Consider the following 15,128-nt stretch of genomic DNA (forward strand, 5'->3'; position numbering starts at 1 on the left):
GAAAAATTGTCAAACACGATGCAGAAACACTGTAACACATCTTGAACCAGACAGGACGATACGGGGACGAGAATTTGTGCCGTATGCATGACAGACGAGCGGACAAACATCCGAGCCTCGTACTCTATACAACTCCCGATGCTGCCGGCGTCCACCTCATCTCGTCGCGCCGGTCATCACTGACACGTGCGTATTCCAAGATAAGCCGATACACATAGACAAGCATATCCTCCTTGCGCAATACCGTATCCGCCCATTTCTGTCCTTCAGACGCAATCTCCTTCGCCACATCATCATGAGCGACAAGATATTCCAGGATAGCCCAGAGGTCGACAAAGGTATTGTCCATGGGGACGAAATGCCGCCATGGTACCAATCTGTCATCGTGCCACTCCTTGTAAATCGTTGCTTTGATGGGCAAGCTATTACTTCTCAAAAAGGCGAGAAAGCGGCCAGAGAAGGAGTTCCCGTCAATGTCGGGCAGGTATTTGGCTTTGAACATGCGGTAAAATGGCATTTCGACTCCTCTGCGGTACCATGCGCCAGTATAGCTGCAGGCGTAGTCGCGGGTGGCAGGAAAGCAGACGAGCCAAGTAAAAGCTGCATTGGATATGCTCCGCAGCCAATCTGGCAGAAGCCCTAAAGCAGATGATTGTAAAGGGTAGAGACTTTGATTTGGCAGTGGAAAGTTGCCTGGAAGGTTGTGTCTACCCCTTGGAGTCTTTTCCACGGCTTCTCTAGAGTCTGTTGCGTCGTGGCCGTTCTGGCTCGCCTCGATCGCCATCTGCACTTGCGTGCCATTCAGCATCGACAGCAACCTATGTCGTTGAAATCGTGTCCAGTTGTTGGCAGTATTGTGGCCTCCGGAAGCACTGCCTCTCCAGAGGACTTCGTCCCGCTTCTGCTCCCACGAGATGCGTCGTGTGGTTGAAAAGCGCTTGTCATCATTCCAGTAAACAGCACTGGGAAGAAGGATATCATTGTTTACTGCCAATTTTGATCCGCTGAAGATTGGTAGTACTTCGGTACTGATCGCTTGCGAAATCGGCTGAACAAACGTTCCATGCAGATTGCGCAGGTCTGCGTGAGTGCAAGGATCTGTTGCAACAGTCCAGTTGGAAACAAAGCCCCTGTAAGATGAGTCAGGCCAGCTTGTTGGAAATTGGGGTGGTGTTGACAAGTCTATGTCTTGGGCCAGGGATCTGCCAGACGTGCTTGGGTGACAACCTGTTTGTGCTTTGGGCCAGAAGGGGCCTTCGGCAAGCCAAGGATGGTTCGTGGACGTTACCTTGTCATCGCTCAGATTGCCAAAAGTGCGTACCCGTGGGGTTTCGAAGGGCGTATTTGATCTGTTTCTTTGACCGAGGAGTGCGTCCACGTGTTCCCAAGAAAGTAAGACTCGTGGTTCGTCCATTTCGTTAACCGGGATGTCGACATCTGGAAGATGTTTTTCAATGACTTTTAGCAAGTCAAAATAGGCGTTCACAAAAGGCCACTTTTTTGACGGCCTTGCCACCTGGCCATTCCTTATTCTCAACGTGTTCGGCAATGTGGCAGCGGCATGTCTAATGTCCACTGCCTTCAGTCCCCAGAACGGTTCAATGTCTCGATATATCTGGTCAAAGAATTCCTCAATGAGTAGACAATCTCTTTTCAGGGCAAATTCTGCCCAGTCATCAAAGTGTGGCGGCGGACGACGGCCTCTTCTCTCGTAGTATCTCGAGGCAGCCACGGAAACATCGTGTGACTGCTTTTTTAAAAGTGTTGCGAGTGTCGTTTTGGAAGTGGTAATGAGATTATCAATTGGGTGAGTAGCGTCTTTCGTGACGTGGTCGGCAGGGAAGATATCTTTAGGTGATCTCAAAGTCGAGAGGGGTTCAGGGTTGAAGAAGCTAATATATCTACTTAAAAATCTGCACAGTAACAAGACTCCTTCAGGACGTGGTATGGGGGAAGTACGTGTGACTCGATCCGACAGAAGGATTTCTCAGCCATCCAGAAACCATCCCAGCAAGCTACAGTGAAGTTTGTCCCAAAACCTCTGACTTCAAGGACCATAGTCGGGGATGGCTCCTTGCGCCGAGGCACAATCAAACAAGTCGGACGAGACATGGTCTGTGCTTGCTGAGTGGCTAAGGCCTAACCAAGGACAAAGGACTGGGAGGGTGCTGAGAAAAGAGGGTAGGGCTGTATATTGGACGATGGAGGAGCGTAAGACAAGATGTGACGGCAGCCTGATACCTGTAGATTATGTACTGTCTGAAGTCTTCGATTCGGATGCGTGAGAATCGAAGGTAACGTGACTGAGACGCGCTTGCACTGATCTGACCCGACAGGCATGCCCACAGCATGATAATGTGGCGCTTGTGTCCCCGAGACGGTGCGATACGGCCCATCATGAGCATCTTGTAGTAAGGGGCAATAGCATGACCGAGTGGTCCAGCCTGACAACCTCTCACTCATCACTGCACAGAGAGTGAAGGTGAGTTTATCAACAATATTGGTAGCACGGTAACCTACTGTACAGGAAGATGAACCGGCATTGGAGTGGTGCGGATATCGCCGAAGCGATAGAGCTGACATATGCATCCACTGACACCGACGGGTCAATTCCACCTGCGTCTGCGAATCAGAGGTAAAGTGACGAGCTCCAACAAGCAGAACTAAAAAAGGTTACCTAGCTGATTCTTGTTGCAGTCGAACGTCTTTACCATCACATCACGAGTCCCAACCACTCCTGAATCAGGGTGACATCAAAGATGCAGCACCGCAGAGGCGCCAGACTTCGAACCCTACACATCGAACAAGGCTGGCAGTTGCCATTGACAATTCTCTACGAATACTGGGTCTGCAGATAATCCCTTGGGCGCTCCAAAGTTTCCTTCATGCAAGCCAGCGAGAGCCCAGACGCGTGGCTATTGTTGCTGGTCGTCCAGCCGTCGTGCTCGCTTCTTTGCTGCATGTTGTGCCTATGGGAGCATGCGTGGTGCTCATTGCGTTGACAAGGAACGAGTACTACATTAGTGGAGAATTGGCTGGTGTTGTTGGTCAAGATGCTCTAAAATTTCTAGGACTGCAGCTTGCTGCTAAGCTGCATGAAATTACCATGGTCGCCTCGTTGGCTGAGATGATTGTCTCGAGCATCCGCCGCGAGATACACGCAGGAAGATCCATTCCGTTTGCCGCACTTGCCGCTGGCCTGCAGTTCAACAGCATTTCATACCTTTGGTCCAGAGATTTTATGGCTATTTGTCTCAACGGCTTTACCCAGAATTGGCGGGCTCTACCAATCGCCGTACTGATCATTATGTGTTCGGTGCTTGGCGTCATCGTGGCAGCTGCCAGTGCCACGGCCATGCAACCAGTTCTCAGTTACTGGCCTGCGGGAGGAACCGATGTCTGGTTGAATGGAAGTATTGAGTCTCTGTATCCTACCACTGTGGATGCTTCGCATGTGGCCGCACCAGAATGTTTGGTTGCAGGACGAAATCCTCTGTGCCCTTCGGGTGGATGGGAGACCTTGGGCACAAACATGTTGTCTTTTTCCCCCGACTTCAAGCCAGTCCTGATAATTTGGGCATAAGATACCCTGACACATTGCAGGTAGCCGCTCGTAGCGCTACATTACAAGTTCATCTCGATGTTAGACAGCCAGCTTTTGATCAGTACACCTACAACTATACTGTCTCCACTGCTCAGCATGCTGTCATGGCCGAAGCTTTGGCTCAGAATAGTAGGCTTTGGGATCTTGCCGCTCGAAACTCTACCTTACGTGGAGAGACCAGGTTCCACTATCGTCAAGGAGCTAAATACTCCATGTCCTCAAAAAATGCCCTGGTACATGTTCGCTGCTATGAAAATGGCGTTTCGCCGAATGGCCGCGTTTCCATTCCACTCTTCCCTGACTTTAGCAATAAAACTTATGCGCCTATAAGCATTGTCGAGGAGATGTGGGCTGAATGGATTCAGAGAAATGCTGATATCGGAATCGCGAATCTTTTGTGGGTCGACCTTCCGAGGACTGAGGCACGACGAACCTCCCTTGGTGCTATCGTGATTGTGCCACGTGCAGCTCCGGATGATGGCTCCCAACTCTGGGGATGTTCAATTGACGCTCGTTGGGCTGATACGAACATCACCTCCACTGATATCCGTCGCCTGACACAAGGTGAGCCGCGGTCTTTCCACATCAATGGCACCCCTCTCTCTAGCTGGTTGTGGCACGACTATTATCCTCGAATAACCATTCGTTCGACTTATGCTAGATACCTTGACCCGTACCTGCCCGACAATACCACCACGGTCTTTCGGCGACTTTGTACGATGGCAGGTCTGTCTAATTCATACTTGCAACCTCTCATGGACCCCACGCCAGCGCTAGAAGCAATTCTCAATCTGTTGGTCGTCAACGGGCTCGTGAGGCTAGTACCTACAGTCACTGTACAGGGCACCATTGCTAACTGGAACCTTGGGCATGGACCATGGTGGAGAGAGTTCATGCCTGCCACACATCGAAGCTTGGGATGGGGTGGAAATGCATACAATATCACACAAGAACAAGTTCAACAGCTGTTCCGAACACAAATGACAGTCACCGCAAAAGGCTATGCGTACGCGTGGGACGGAAGCGCGGTGGACGCATCCATGGCCATTCTTGCCATATACGTCACTATCACTCTCCTCCACGTATGCTTGAGCATAAGTGTAGGTATCACCTCGAGCAGCTGGGACAGCCCCTGCGAATTGATTGCCCTTGCTGCCAATTCTGTTCCACCGCATGGTACGCTACAGAATACGGGTGCCGGTATATCCAGAATGTCTACACTCGAACACAACGTACGCATTGAAGCTAAAGGATCCGTACTTCAGCTTTCATTCAGCCCTGATGCCATTGCAAGCGATCGCAGAGTCGAGGCAAATACTTTGTACGGATAAAGAAGATTGTGTGGATATATGCATAGATTCGTCGCAACGACGATGCTGTTGTAGACCCCTTACATAACAAGAGTATTTTAATACTGTGCAGTGTAGACAATTTACTTTGCGGCTAAGTCTGTTAGAAGGGGTCCTGGGCGACGATGATTATCAAGACAGTAGTATGTGTTTCGTATTCTCAGGTAGAAATCCCAATCATTTAAATGCCTGAGGCAACAAAACTAGCTCGTCGAAAAATCTCCAGCTAATTTCTGGACATCCTGTATTGGGGCCGACTGGTTTGTTATGAGGTTGAGGACGACTGGAAAGCAAAATCCAACGTGGTCATCATTCCAGCATCCCAGGAAGCGTTGCACTCCTTGAGAAGAGCGTCATTAGCAGAACCTCATGTGTCTCCCTTGGGATATTTGCTGCGGCTACACGACCTGGCCAATATATCGTTCGGAGTGAAGTCTGGTCTTCGCGCGGATTACAGGTCTACGGGTTGCGGCTATCGACACTTCAAGACCTCCGCCCCGTCTCTCATGGAAGCATTGCTCAAATTGGGTGCCTATTTCTCCAAACCATGTTCGTATTACACGAACATCAGCGGACAACATTCACAGGTAGACATTCCTACAGGATTCAGGAAGAACCACCAGGATCCTACATATTGAAACAGCCGCTTGACAGTAAGCGATGAGCGACGTTACAGCGCCCAAGTACAAGCCCAAGCGGTATCATCAACGTTCTACTTGGGCTTGCGATGAATGTAAGCTACGGAAGAAGAAATGCGACGGCAATGGCACGAGCCAATGTTCGAAGTGCAAACTGTATGGCAAGACGTGTACATATGAGTCGAAGACGCGCCCCTCGCAGCCTCCAACGCAAAGAATACGAGACCTTGAAGAGAGCGTTCGCTCGGTCAGAGAGCTTCTCTGTCGAGTCAGACCAAGTCTTGACAGTGTCCACGTTGCTGATGTTGATCATCTACTCGATCAAATTCGACCTGCGACAAACGTGCCGGCGAATCAGCCCACGTCTCATGCGAAATCCACGTCAGTACCGAACCAGCACCATATACCGCTGGCCTCTGTGTCGTCGAATATCGACAATGGTAGTCCCCTCCGTAGCATGCTAGTCGGACGCGGTCGACTTCTCCAAGCTGGATCGAAGCCACATTTTCACGGGCCATACTCGGGGGTTTCGTTCATCTGCTCAGTGCTGGAGTTCTTTCAGGATACAGATGCCGAAGCTATACACCCATACTCTATGGAGCTGTATAATCGTTCTGACATTGACCTGAATCGGGAGTTCTCTGAATCCGAACAGGAAGCTCGGCTGCCACCAAAGAGTGACGCAGCTGCTCTTTTCGAGATTGCACTAGCACAAAACCACCCATTCTTGCAATTTCTCGATGCTCCCACAATCTGGCAGGTGCTGGAAATTAAGTACAGCAATTCAGAAATATCAGCTTCCGCCAATATACAGGCGTTGGTGCATGCTGTTCTTGCATTGGGAATCTTATCAGACGCACGTGGCCATGCTAATGCTGGATGTGGCAGAATGGTATCGCAGGCGACCAAGCACTTTCTCAGCGCTCGCTCGTTGTTTCATTCGGCTCCTGACGATATGATTCGGTTGCAAACCTGCCTTTGCATAGTTGTGTATCTGGTTTGGACATCTCGACTTTCAGAGGCATATACTTTCGTAGCTGTTGCATCCACTTCAGCCATCAAACAAGGCTTGCATGTCACGGCTGAAGTTATAACCACATCTAGCAAGAGTGTGAAGTCGACTCAAAAACAACTTCTCACGACACTAATAAACATTGATCTTTACGTAAGCACAGTCATGGGTCTCCCGCCATTGATTAACATCGATACCGCTGGTACCGCGCTTGCAGGCGAGAGGGAACTAAATCAGAGACACCATGTTACTCAGACATTCTTCGGCGAAAAGATTGGAAGACAAAACCTGCATTCAGAACCAACTGATCTACCCTCGAGATGCTGCCAGATCGTCTCGCTGACAGCGTCTGTGCTCTGGGGTCTAAATGCTTCTTCGCTTGATCAGGTCGGAGCAGCGGTTACCACGGCTGCTGTTGACGCATCCATATTACGCCAAGCAGAGCGAGACATGGGTTTGTGGACAAGCAGCGTCGGCATCGCACTCTCACCTTCTGCGCAGGACGAAGATACTGCGTCTGCCAAAGTTCTTGTTGCTCGCCGTCATCTTGAGATATTATACTGCTGGTCTCAACTTCTGACCTACTGTCCATTCCTACACTATCTACGCCCTCTAGCTAGGGGTCAACAACTTCCAGAGACTCTTTCGCGTCCAGCTCTAACATGTCTGAAGATTGCGGTAAACACAATCACACGATGTGACAGCCTGGTGCAATCCGTTTGGCAGTCAGACGTCTATGTACATATGCTGCACCCCAGCAACTGGACTTTCATCTACACAGTATTCCTGGCTGTCGTCGTCTTGATATTCCTTATCTCGCTTCACGCAGGCACAAGCAAGCCAAGCGAGGCATGGCGGAAAGCTCAGACAGGTATTAGAATCCTCATGGCCATGCGCTGCGACGAAGGTGGTGCTACGCCGTGTTTAGCTATTATACAAGAACTAGTGCGTCAACTCAATTATACGGTTGACTTTGACTTCGAAGAGATGGAAAGGACTACTAGAAGGGTTTGTCAGCGACATCTTCCTGAAACAAATGTGGCTACCGTACCAGAGACCACACCTGGTAGGACCGCTGCAGACATCAACGAGGTCATCATGCAAGACAACACGTCAGACTTTACGGACGCGCAGTCAAAGACCGATTCCCTACCGGCTACCTACACAGTCGACGAACTCCTTGCAAGGGCAAGAGCAATGCCAATGCCTACTGGTAGTGACGCTGGTTAAGAGAACGTCCTGAAGAATATCTTGGACACGTTTCGGGTAATGCTAAGTGGATCTGGTGGTCTCGGACAGTCCTCTATGTAACTGCAACAGGCAATCATGCGGGCCTTGTCCCTCAAATGGAATGGTAAAGGAAAGCGATATACCCACATTCATAAGTCCTCCGTTTCGAAAATCCAGACACGAAGCTGGGTCAGAATGCCAGAATTGTATTTCAAGAAACAGAAATTACATTTCACCAAAATCCAAACTAATGTCCCATCACGACTATCTCTTTAACAGACCCACCTCACTGCGTGTGAGCCAACTTCAATTTCGGCAACCTCTTACTGATGTCTCTATCCTCTCGTGGTCGGCTCTCAACATCGTTCATGGAGAACTTATCACTCGGTAAAAGAATCGCACGATCAAGTCGCACCGGCAGGCCACGATGTCTCCCACGAATCATCATAGCACATATGACCAGTTTGCTGAACGTGTTGAATTTGCCAGAGAAGCTGGTCGTGACACTTGGATGACCGAGCGACAGACCTACGTTACCATATGCAGAAGCGACCTCGAAGAAGACCGGAAAAACTTGAAAGGCCGGATCGTTCGTGTCCATGATCTTGTCGGCTTCGGAACAGCAGATGCAGAAACAGCCTAGAAAGATATACCACAGATCGAAGCTGAGCTGATTGCGTACATGAGCTTTCAGGTAGGACTTGCTGTCGTTGGCCTTGGAGGGGTCCTCTTCGTCTGACTGGAAAATACCGAGACTGGTTTCTTCGTAGGTGTTTGAGGAGCGCACGCTGAGTGCGATGGGGAAGATCGAGACGTACATCATGACCAGCAGGCTGAACTGAACGCCCGGATTGACGTTGGCTAGATTGTAGGTCAAGGTGCCGGTGTGTCGGCTACTGGCTGCTTGAAAGATCGAGGATATGAATCGAGGCGCCAATGGTACAGCCGTCACTTCGGGATTGTCGAGATCCAGGCATATGATCAAGATCACGTCAACAATATTCAGTGCTATCAGGATACCTGCCAGAATCCATGTCTGTCGGGCTGGGAACAGCAGGGTATAGCAGCGTCGTGGATGCTCAAGCAAGAAGTGGAGTGGTTCCTGCATCTTGTGATTTCTTGGCAGGATCTTCGAAAACGTCCAGATGAGGATACGAAGGCCGACTGGGTAGAAGGTGTGACCAGCATAGGCCAGAATTGTCATCACCAGAATCGGAAAGACGGCATCGCGGAACGAAATCATGCTGTCTGGAGTCAGAGTGAAGCCCAGGTTGTTAGCCATTGTTCCTGCCGAATAGATAGCCCACCAGGTGCTGTTCAGGCCACAGTCCGCAAGGTACTGCCTGTACTTAGGCTCAGGTGTGAGGTGGATCCATGGTATCAAGCAGATGGCGCCGATAAAATGCAGCCCGAAGACATAGCCAAGGACAAACTTCAGCAATAGCTTGAGGGATCGGTATTCAATACCGCCCAAAAGGTCTTGATCCTCTGTTGTCAGGTTGCTGAAATTGGAATTTCGACCGATGATCGCGTTTGCCGATAGCTTGAGTCTTTCCGCGCGACTTTGTCTTCGATTGGTTTCTCGAGCCCTGCTCCGTGAACGTGAAGACTCTGAGGTCGAAGTCCTTCTCAACGGCACGCCGTTGTGTCTCTGTCCTGGAACATCACCCGCACCTAATTCGAAGAGATTGCTGACCACGCGATGCAAAGACTTTGGATCTGGCGGACCATTGGAGAGACTTCCAAGACGTTTTCGAAATCGCACGGAGCCATCTACCCCTTCACTTGAGCGTGACCTCATAAGGTCGAGCTTGCGGTCCTCGTGGAAAGTTATGGCCCTACCTCGTTTTTCGTCCCAGGGTGCTAGATCTTCGTCCAATGACTGGACACGTTGAGGCGGAAAGGTAGGGTCGGGGTCATTGTCTGCGCCTGGTGCAAACGTGACATGGGTGGGTGATACAGGTGCATGACTTCTTCCTTCAGGAGTATGAGAGCGCGTTTTGCGGATGTCCTCGGTTGCTGCTAATGCTAAAGCACGAGTAATGAGGGACTCTGGGTACTGCTGGGTAGACGCGTCGGCGTTGACCTTCTCGGGTGCAGCAAGGTTGACGGACGACGATCTTTGCTTGTCCACAACGCGTTCACCCTCCGCCCAACTTCGCGAGCGTTGAGGTGGGAAAATGAGTTCGTCTTTTGTCACAGCGTCGTCCGAAATTCCGTTACCGATCGGCACAGTACTTGCGCGATGTTTTTGGCTCTTCTCAAGTTTTACGCCAAGATATCGTCGGAACCAGATCAAACGAATTATGACGATGAAGATACTCACCACTTGCATGTTGCCCAGGAATGGAATGAAGTAGATGGTAAGCTGTTGGTAGAGGCGAAGATCATTGACATCGACTGGGTTGAGACCTGATTCGGTACTGCCGCTGACGCCGAAGAAGTAGGCATCAGTGCTGGAGATATTGCCATTGGGATAGAGTATGATCAATACCAGTATACCAACTGCGATGATGTACAGATCTGTACATAGTCAGTGACTCGTCCCATGCCTGGCATTCTACCGAGCCTTGTGTCTTTGAGAAGCGGTCTTCGACATACAGTGCAATGTAATGAATGTAAGCTTAGGTTTCCACATGTTTATCTCTTTGTCCCGCCTTGACTTGGCCAAGATAGTTTCCGTGGCGCCCTAGTAGAAGACAAGTAGCATTATGTTCTGATAATAACCCTACTTGTTCGAAATGATGTTGAGGATCGCATCGTATGAAGAACGACAACAAGCTCGCCGCATTCGCTTGTCGTCTCTTGCACGTGGAAGAACGAGAGTCGCAGAGACAAGCTTCATCATTCTTGGCCAACACATGTTGTTCATACATGATTGGTTTTTCATTCCTATTGGGGTCGGCCAAGACGAGATAGCGGAAGATCTCCAGGCGCAGCAGGATTGGCGATTATTTTCGGTTTAGTCCTTCTGGTCAAGCATGAGGAAAGGATTGAGTCTCGGCTATAGGGCGAGCATGGACAGCCATGCGAGTTGAGTATCTTTAAGCGAATGAATCGAACGCGATTCCGCAGGAGAGATGCGTGGGCCGCTCAATTGGTCGAAATGAGCTGTACATTTCGACCTCAGGCCCGCGACGAGTACGACATCACCGTTGTCGCGCCATCAGACCTTGAGGGATTTTGCACAGGCATCAACACTCTGATGAAACATTCATATTCGAGTAGAATTTCGCAAATGTTTGGTGATTTCTGCAAAGTAGAATTACCAAGTATCCGGACCACCGAAGCTTTTGACACTTTGTATTTAACCCCTACCACTAGCGCAATGTATGCTCACAAGCGACTTCCCACAAATGCGTCGAGAGAAAGCGTAGGCGTGACTTCCACCATATATGCAGCGCATGGATCTTGTCGTTAGGACGTGATGCTCCCGCCGCCAGGATCGAAGATGCAGACGCTAGTGGCTGCAATCATCAACTAGCCTAGCTCTTTCACAGATGTGTGAGGACGACGATGCGACCGGACTCAAGCGTCATGTCTTTACCACCCAGCTCAAGAATCGAAACCCTGCGGATCGCCGCATCGAAATGCGATAGACGCAGAGTCGATCCACAAAAACGGTTTCCTGGCAGCGCGGATGAATGAGGATGCAAGAGATGTGGTATAGTTGGCTATCAATATTACTGTCACAATGTCGAGACGGGTAGTGCCTGAGCTAGAGCACGATGAGAATGAGTCTTGTGTCACAGCATGGTGGAACAGCGACTCAAGGCTGAGGTTGACCTCAAGAACGAAGATGGAATTGTTGCAAAACAGGCTACTGATACGAGTGATGAGAGTTGAAGGTGAGCATATACATATGCCGCAGCCAGAAAGGGTTTGAGGAATCAGAAACTTTGTCGAGTCACTTACATTAACAACCTCGAATACCGAGAACAGCACACGTTAAACGAGTTGGGCACTGATATATGGTGCTTCGTCTCCAGTGTAGATGCACCCGAAATGGAAAAGCGGAGGCATGTTCGAAAGCTGTCATTGAAGAAGTCGCGCAGGACAAGGTGGACATGTTGGACAGACAGTTACGTTGGACTGAAGGTGACGAGAAGAAGCCACATCAGATTGAGGTTGGAAGTGTGTCTACACATCAAACAGAGCAGATGATCGATAATCATGAACTCAATAAGGCTGGTGCATTATCTTCCACATTGATAACCGCCAATGATGTCGTCGGCAAACTCATCGCCGTCTATATATAGGGCCACATGGATCGGCAGGAGTCATCACCTCTACCACTTGACATCATTTTCTCCCCATCAGTCCTCCAGTAGATTTGTGCAGTACGCAGTGCCCAAGTTCTGTTCACCTCCAGGATCTTCTTGTGCCTCTGTGCAAAGTTTAGTCGTGGAGTTTGCTCATCCACTGTCTTAGGGAGCGAGTCCACACAAGCAGTCTCGCCCTATAAATTGAGTAACGGGTGTCTTACTGTATGTCGCAACGTAACTGACTCGCGCTCAGCTTACATGAACGCCAGTAGCCGGTTCAGCTTCTCCACTCAGTCGAGTAGGTACGGCACCATTCTCTCCAGGTGGCACGTGGCCGGCCTGTACAGACTCACTAACAGATTCCCAATCGAGCAGAGGGATATCGACGGACTCCCCTAGTAGCTTCCAGCAGATATCGTCATAACGTTCGTAGCCAACAAGATTGGTACAGTAGAGCTTGTGTGCGTACTCTATATTCCACACATCGAGGTAAAGGAGTCTCGTGGTGTTTGGGTCATAGCCTTTCGAACGTAGCGCCTGAGCGTAGCGAGCGCTTTCAAAGAGTATGACAACTCGAGGTCTTTTCTGGCACAACTCGCACGTCTCTCCTTGTCCGCATTGATGATACTGATGGTGATCGCTTCGGATCTTGCTGCAGACTGACAACTAATCAGCCTGTGTGGTTGCAGGACCGAATTTCTCATAACTGTTGGTGTTCGTGCTCCACTTCATGGCCGCAACTCCATGAACCGTCTCAATTGACAGACCGTAATGCTCGTAGGTACTTGTGAAGTGCTGTTTCTGGAACCCCACCAATCCTTGCCACGTGCAGAGATCCGTCAGGATTGCTGGAAAGCCACTGAACTCCATTATTGTCTTCAAGCGCTTGGCACCATTGGGCAGTATCTTGAAGGCGCCAAACTCGACCGTTACATGAATATCGGACTGAGCGCGAGTGTTGATCTCCGGGTCCCGTGTGGTCGCCCGAGACAGTGACTTGTTACCCGATTTCTGGCTAGAAATTTTGGTGTAATCTGTGGCCGCCGTCGATTGTGTACGAGACATTGATGCTCGGTATGTATGAGCTCTTTGTCGTTGGCGTTGAGCTGGAGTGTCCCGCGCGTAGTAGTGAACGGCGGTGCTATGTCGGTTTTCCTTGCTGTCTGGATCGTTGTATTCAACTGGACGTGGAGTGAGTGTTGAGCGCACAAGACTTGGATTCTTCGTGAACGACATGATCAGTTGTTCGGCAGTCGGAATCTCGTTTCGATATGCTTATGAGAAACGGAAAGGAGTTATAGATAGAAACTCAAGTAGAAAGATGTTCGTGAAACGTGCGAGCGGCTATTTGCGAAAGTGCTGCATGCATATCAAACAAGTTGTGTGACTGTAAATAGTTGTTGGTGATACCATTCACTCAGCCTCGAGTTTCGCCTCTGCCACACTGATCCTCTTAGTAGTGACTCCCGAGCCTATGTTCCGTGCAACACGACTCTGTATCTCTCTGTGTGTTACAAGTGATATATCATGGTTATTGGTGTGTGGGCAGAAGGACAATGGTGGCCAGAGAGGTTCACCACGCCTGGTTTAACAACAATCGTTGCCAATGCTTGAAAAATGATGGAAGCTAGTTCTCGGTGGATAGCTCGACCTTTGTTATCAGGTGCGCTTGCGACGATGCTGTATTTCAAGAATTGGCAGGTGCCAACCATTCCGGAGTAGGCGCCAAGTCTATGGACCCCGCTCTGGCGAATGCAGCTGCTTGGATGCTCGCAGTCTACCTCGAGTGTACCAAATTGCTGACGATGCTGGTAGACAAATGAGTTGATAGAGCTCGTACACACCACGTCAGTGTATCCTGCTCCAGTGCTACAGCTTTGCTGTTCCGTCACTTTCGCGTCATGAGCTAGCACATATGCTACCAAATGCGATCCTCGTGAGAGTGAGCGAGTTGTACTAACGACCACACAATAGTCAGTCTTGCAGTGTCCATAGTCGTTTACCTGGTCGTTCACTGGAATTTCCAGCTGGCACAAGCTATTTTGCGTACGAGCAACGTGATCTTTATCGGTATTGTTCAGGAATCACCTAGCTTTTCTTTGAAAGGAAAGAGTCCAAATCGTGCCGAGGAGTGCTGCTCGGCATCAGGAAGCAAAAACCCTGACTATATGTGATGCTTGAAAATCATACCTAGAACAGAAAGGCAGAGAAACATCGCTGTTGACTTTGATTGTGGTATTCCGTCTTTGTCCATCCTCAATTTAACGGTCATAGACGTGTCGTGGCTTATTGAACCCTGCCGTATCCCAATCCCCTCCACACCAGTCCCCAACATCTAACAAAGCAACCTGATAGCACCAAAGCTCGCCCATCACTTCTCATAGTGTCACTGGCGCATTTGTGCAGACGCAAGGTCGTGTTCGCTATGCATACTGGACATCTACATGGTCTGTACGATCAGACTGTAGATATCAATCTCGCAAAGAGATGCTCGATGAGGCGGCCATAGTGTGCTGAGAACCTGGGAGTGTGTTCGGAACAATGAATGATAGAGACGCTAACGCATTCCATGGAACTATAGTTCTATGCCGTTTGTTGTGATGTGAGAATCAGAAGATGTCCATTTCGTAACGACCGTCTAATCTCTAGTGAGAGTTTCGTGAGTCCACCTCATGTAGCGTGTGACCTGTTTGTAGTATGCTGGCAGATGGTTGACAAGGACGAGACAGGCAGCTTTTCTAGATCGCGAACTTGATCAAATTGGAAGACACGCTATACTTCGGCGGACCCAAGCTTCCGCACGTGGTTGTTCCAGATTTGCGATTTTGTCAATGTGTTGTCGAAAAGAACACGACCATATCGCTGTCGTGCTCCGACTCTGAAAATTACATTAGCGGAGAAGACAATGCAGGTCTCTGCACCAGCATCGATAGCGCGATGTGATGGATCTTGTGATCGCAAAAGAGAAGGTCAAGTGGTGGTTTCTGCTCCCAAGGATCGGTGTGGACTTCAAACGTTCGGCGACCGCTT

General features: G+C 49.7%; 4 protein-coding genes across 4 annotated transcripts; 2 read left to right on the top strand and 2 right to left on the bottom strand.

Moving 5' to 3' along the window:
* Positions 1-124: 124 nt before the first annotated feature.
* Positions 125-2,006, bottom strand: LTR64_002082 (uncharacterized protein; the record flags this gene model as incomplete). The annotated part of the gene is made up of 2 exons (XM_064896456.1): positions 125-1,901; positions 1,960-2,006. 2 exons carry the CDS (start codon positions 2,004-2,006, stop codon positions 125-127), a joined length of 1,824 nt encoding a protein of 607 aa, XP_064759143.1.
* Positions 2,007-2,531: 525 nt separating this feature from the next.
* Positions 2,532-3,583, top strand: LTR64_002083 (uncharacterized protein; the record flags this gene model as incomplete). Its single annotated transcript, XM_064896457.1, has 2 exons — positions 2,532-2,635; positions 2,698-3,583. The coding sequence occupies 2 exons, from the start codon at positions 2,532-2,534 to the stop codon at positions 3,581-3,583; spliced, it is 990 nt and encodes a 329-aa protein (XP_064759144.1).
* Positions 3,584-3,708: 125 nt separating this feature from the next.
* On the top strand, positions 3,709-4,935 carry LTR64_002084 (uncharacterized protein; the record flags this gene model as incomplete). Its single annotated transcript, XM_064896458.1, has 1 exon — positions 3,709-4,935. One exon carries the CDS (start codon positions 3,709-3,711, stop codon positions 4,933-4,935), a length of 1,227 nt encoding a protein of 408 aa, XP_064759145.1.
* Positions 4,936-8,119: 3,184 nt separating this feature from the next.
* On the bottom strand, positions 8,120-10,471 carry LTR64_002085 (uncharacterized protein; the record flags this gene model as incomplete). Its single annotated transcript, XM_064896459.1, has 2 exons — positions 8,120-10,356; positions 10,435-10,471. The coding sequence occupies 2 exons, from the start codon at positions 10,469-10,471 to the stop codon at positions 8,120-8,122; spliced, it is 2,274 nt and encodes a 757-aa protein (XP_064759146.1).
* Positions 10,472-15,128: the final 4,657 nt, after the last annotated feature.

Source organism: Lithohypha guttulata (genome assembly GCF_036872675.1).
Source record: "Lithohypha guttulata strain CCFEE 5908 chromosome Unknown scaffold_1, whole genome shotgun sequence".
NCBI classification, from domain to species: Eukaryota; Fungi; Ascomycota; class Eurotiomycetes; order Chaetothyriales; family Trichomeriaceae; genus Lithohypha; species Lithohypha guttulata.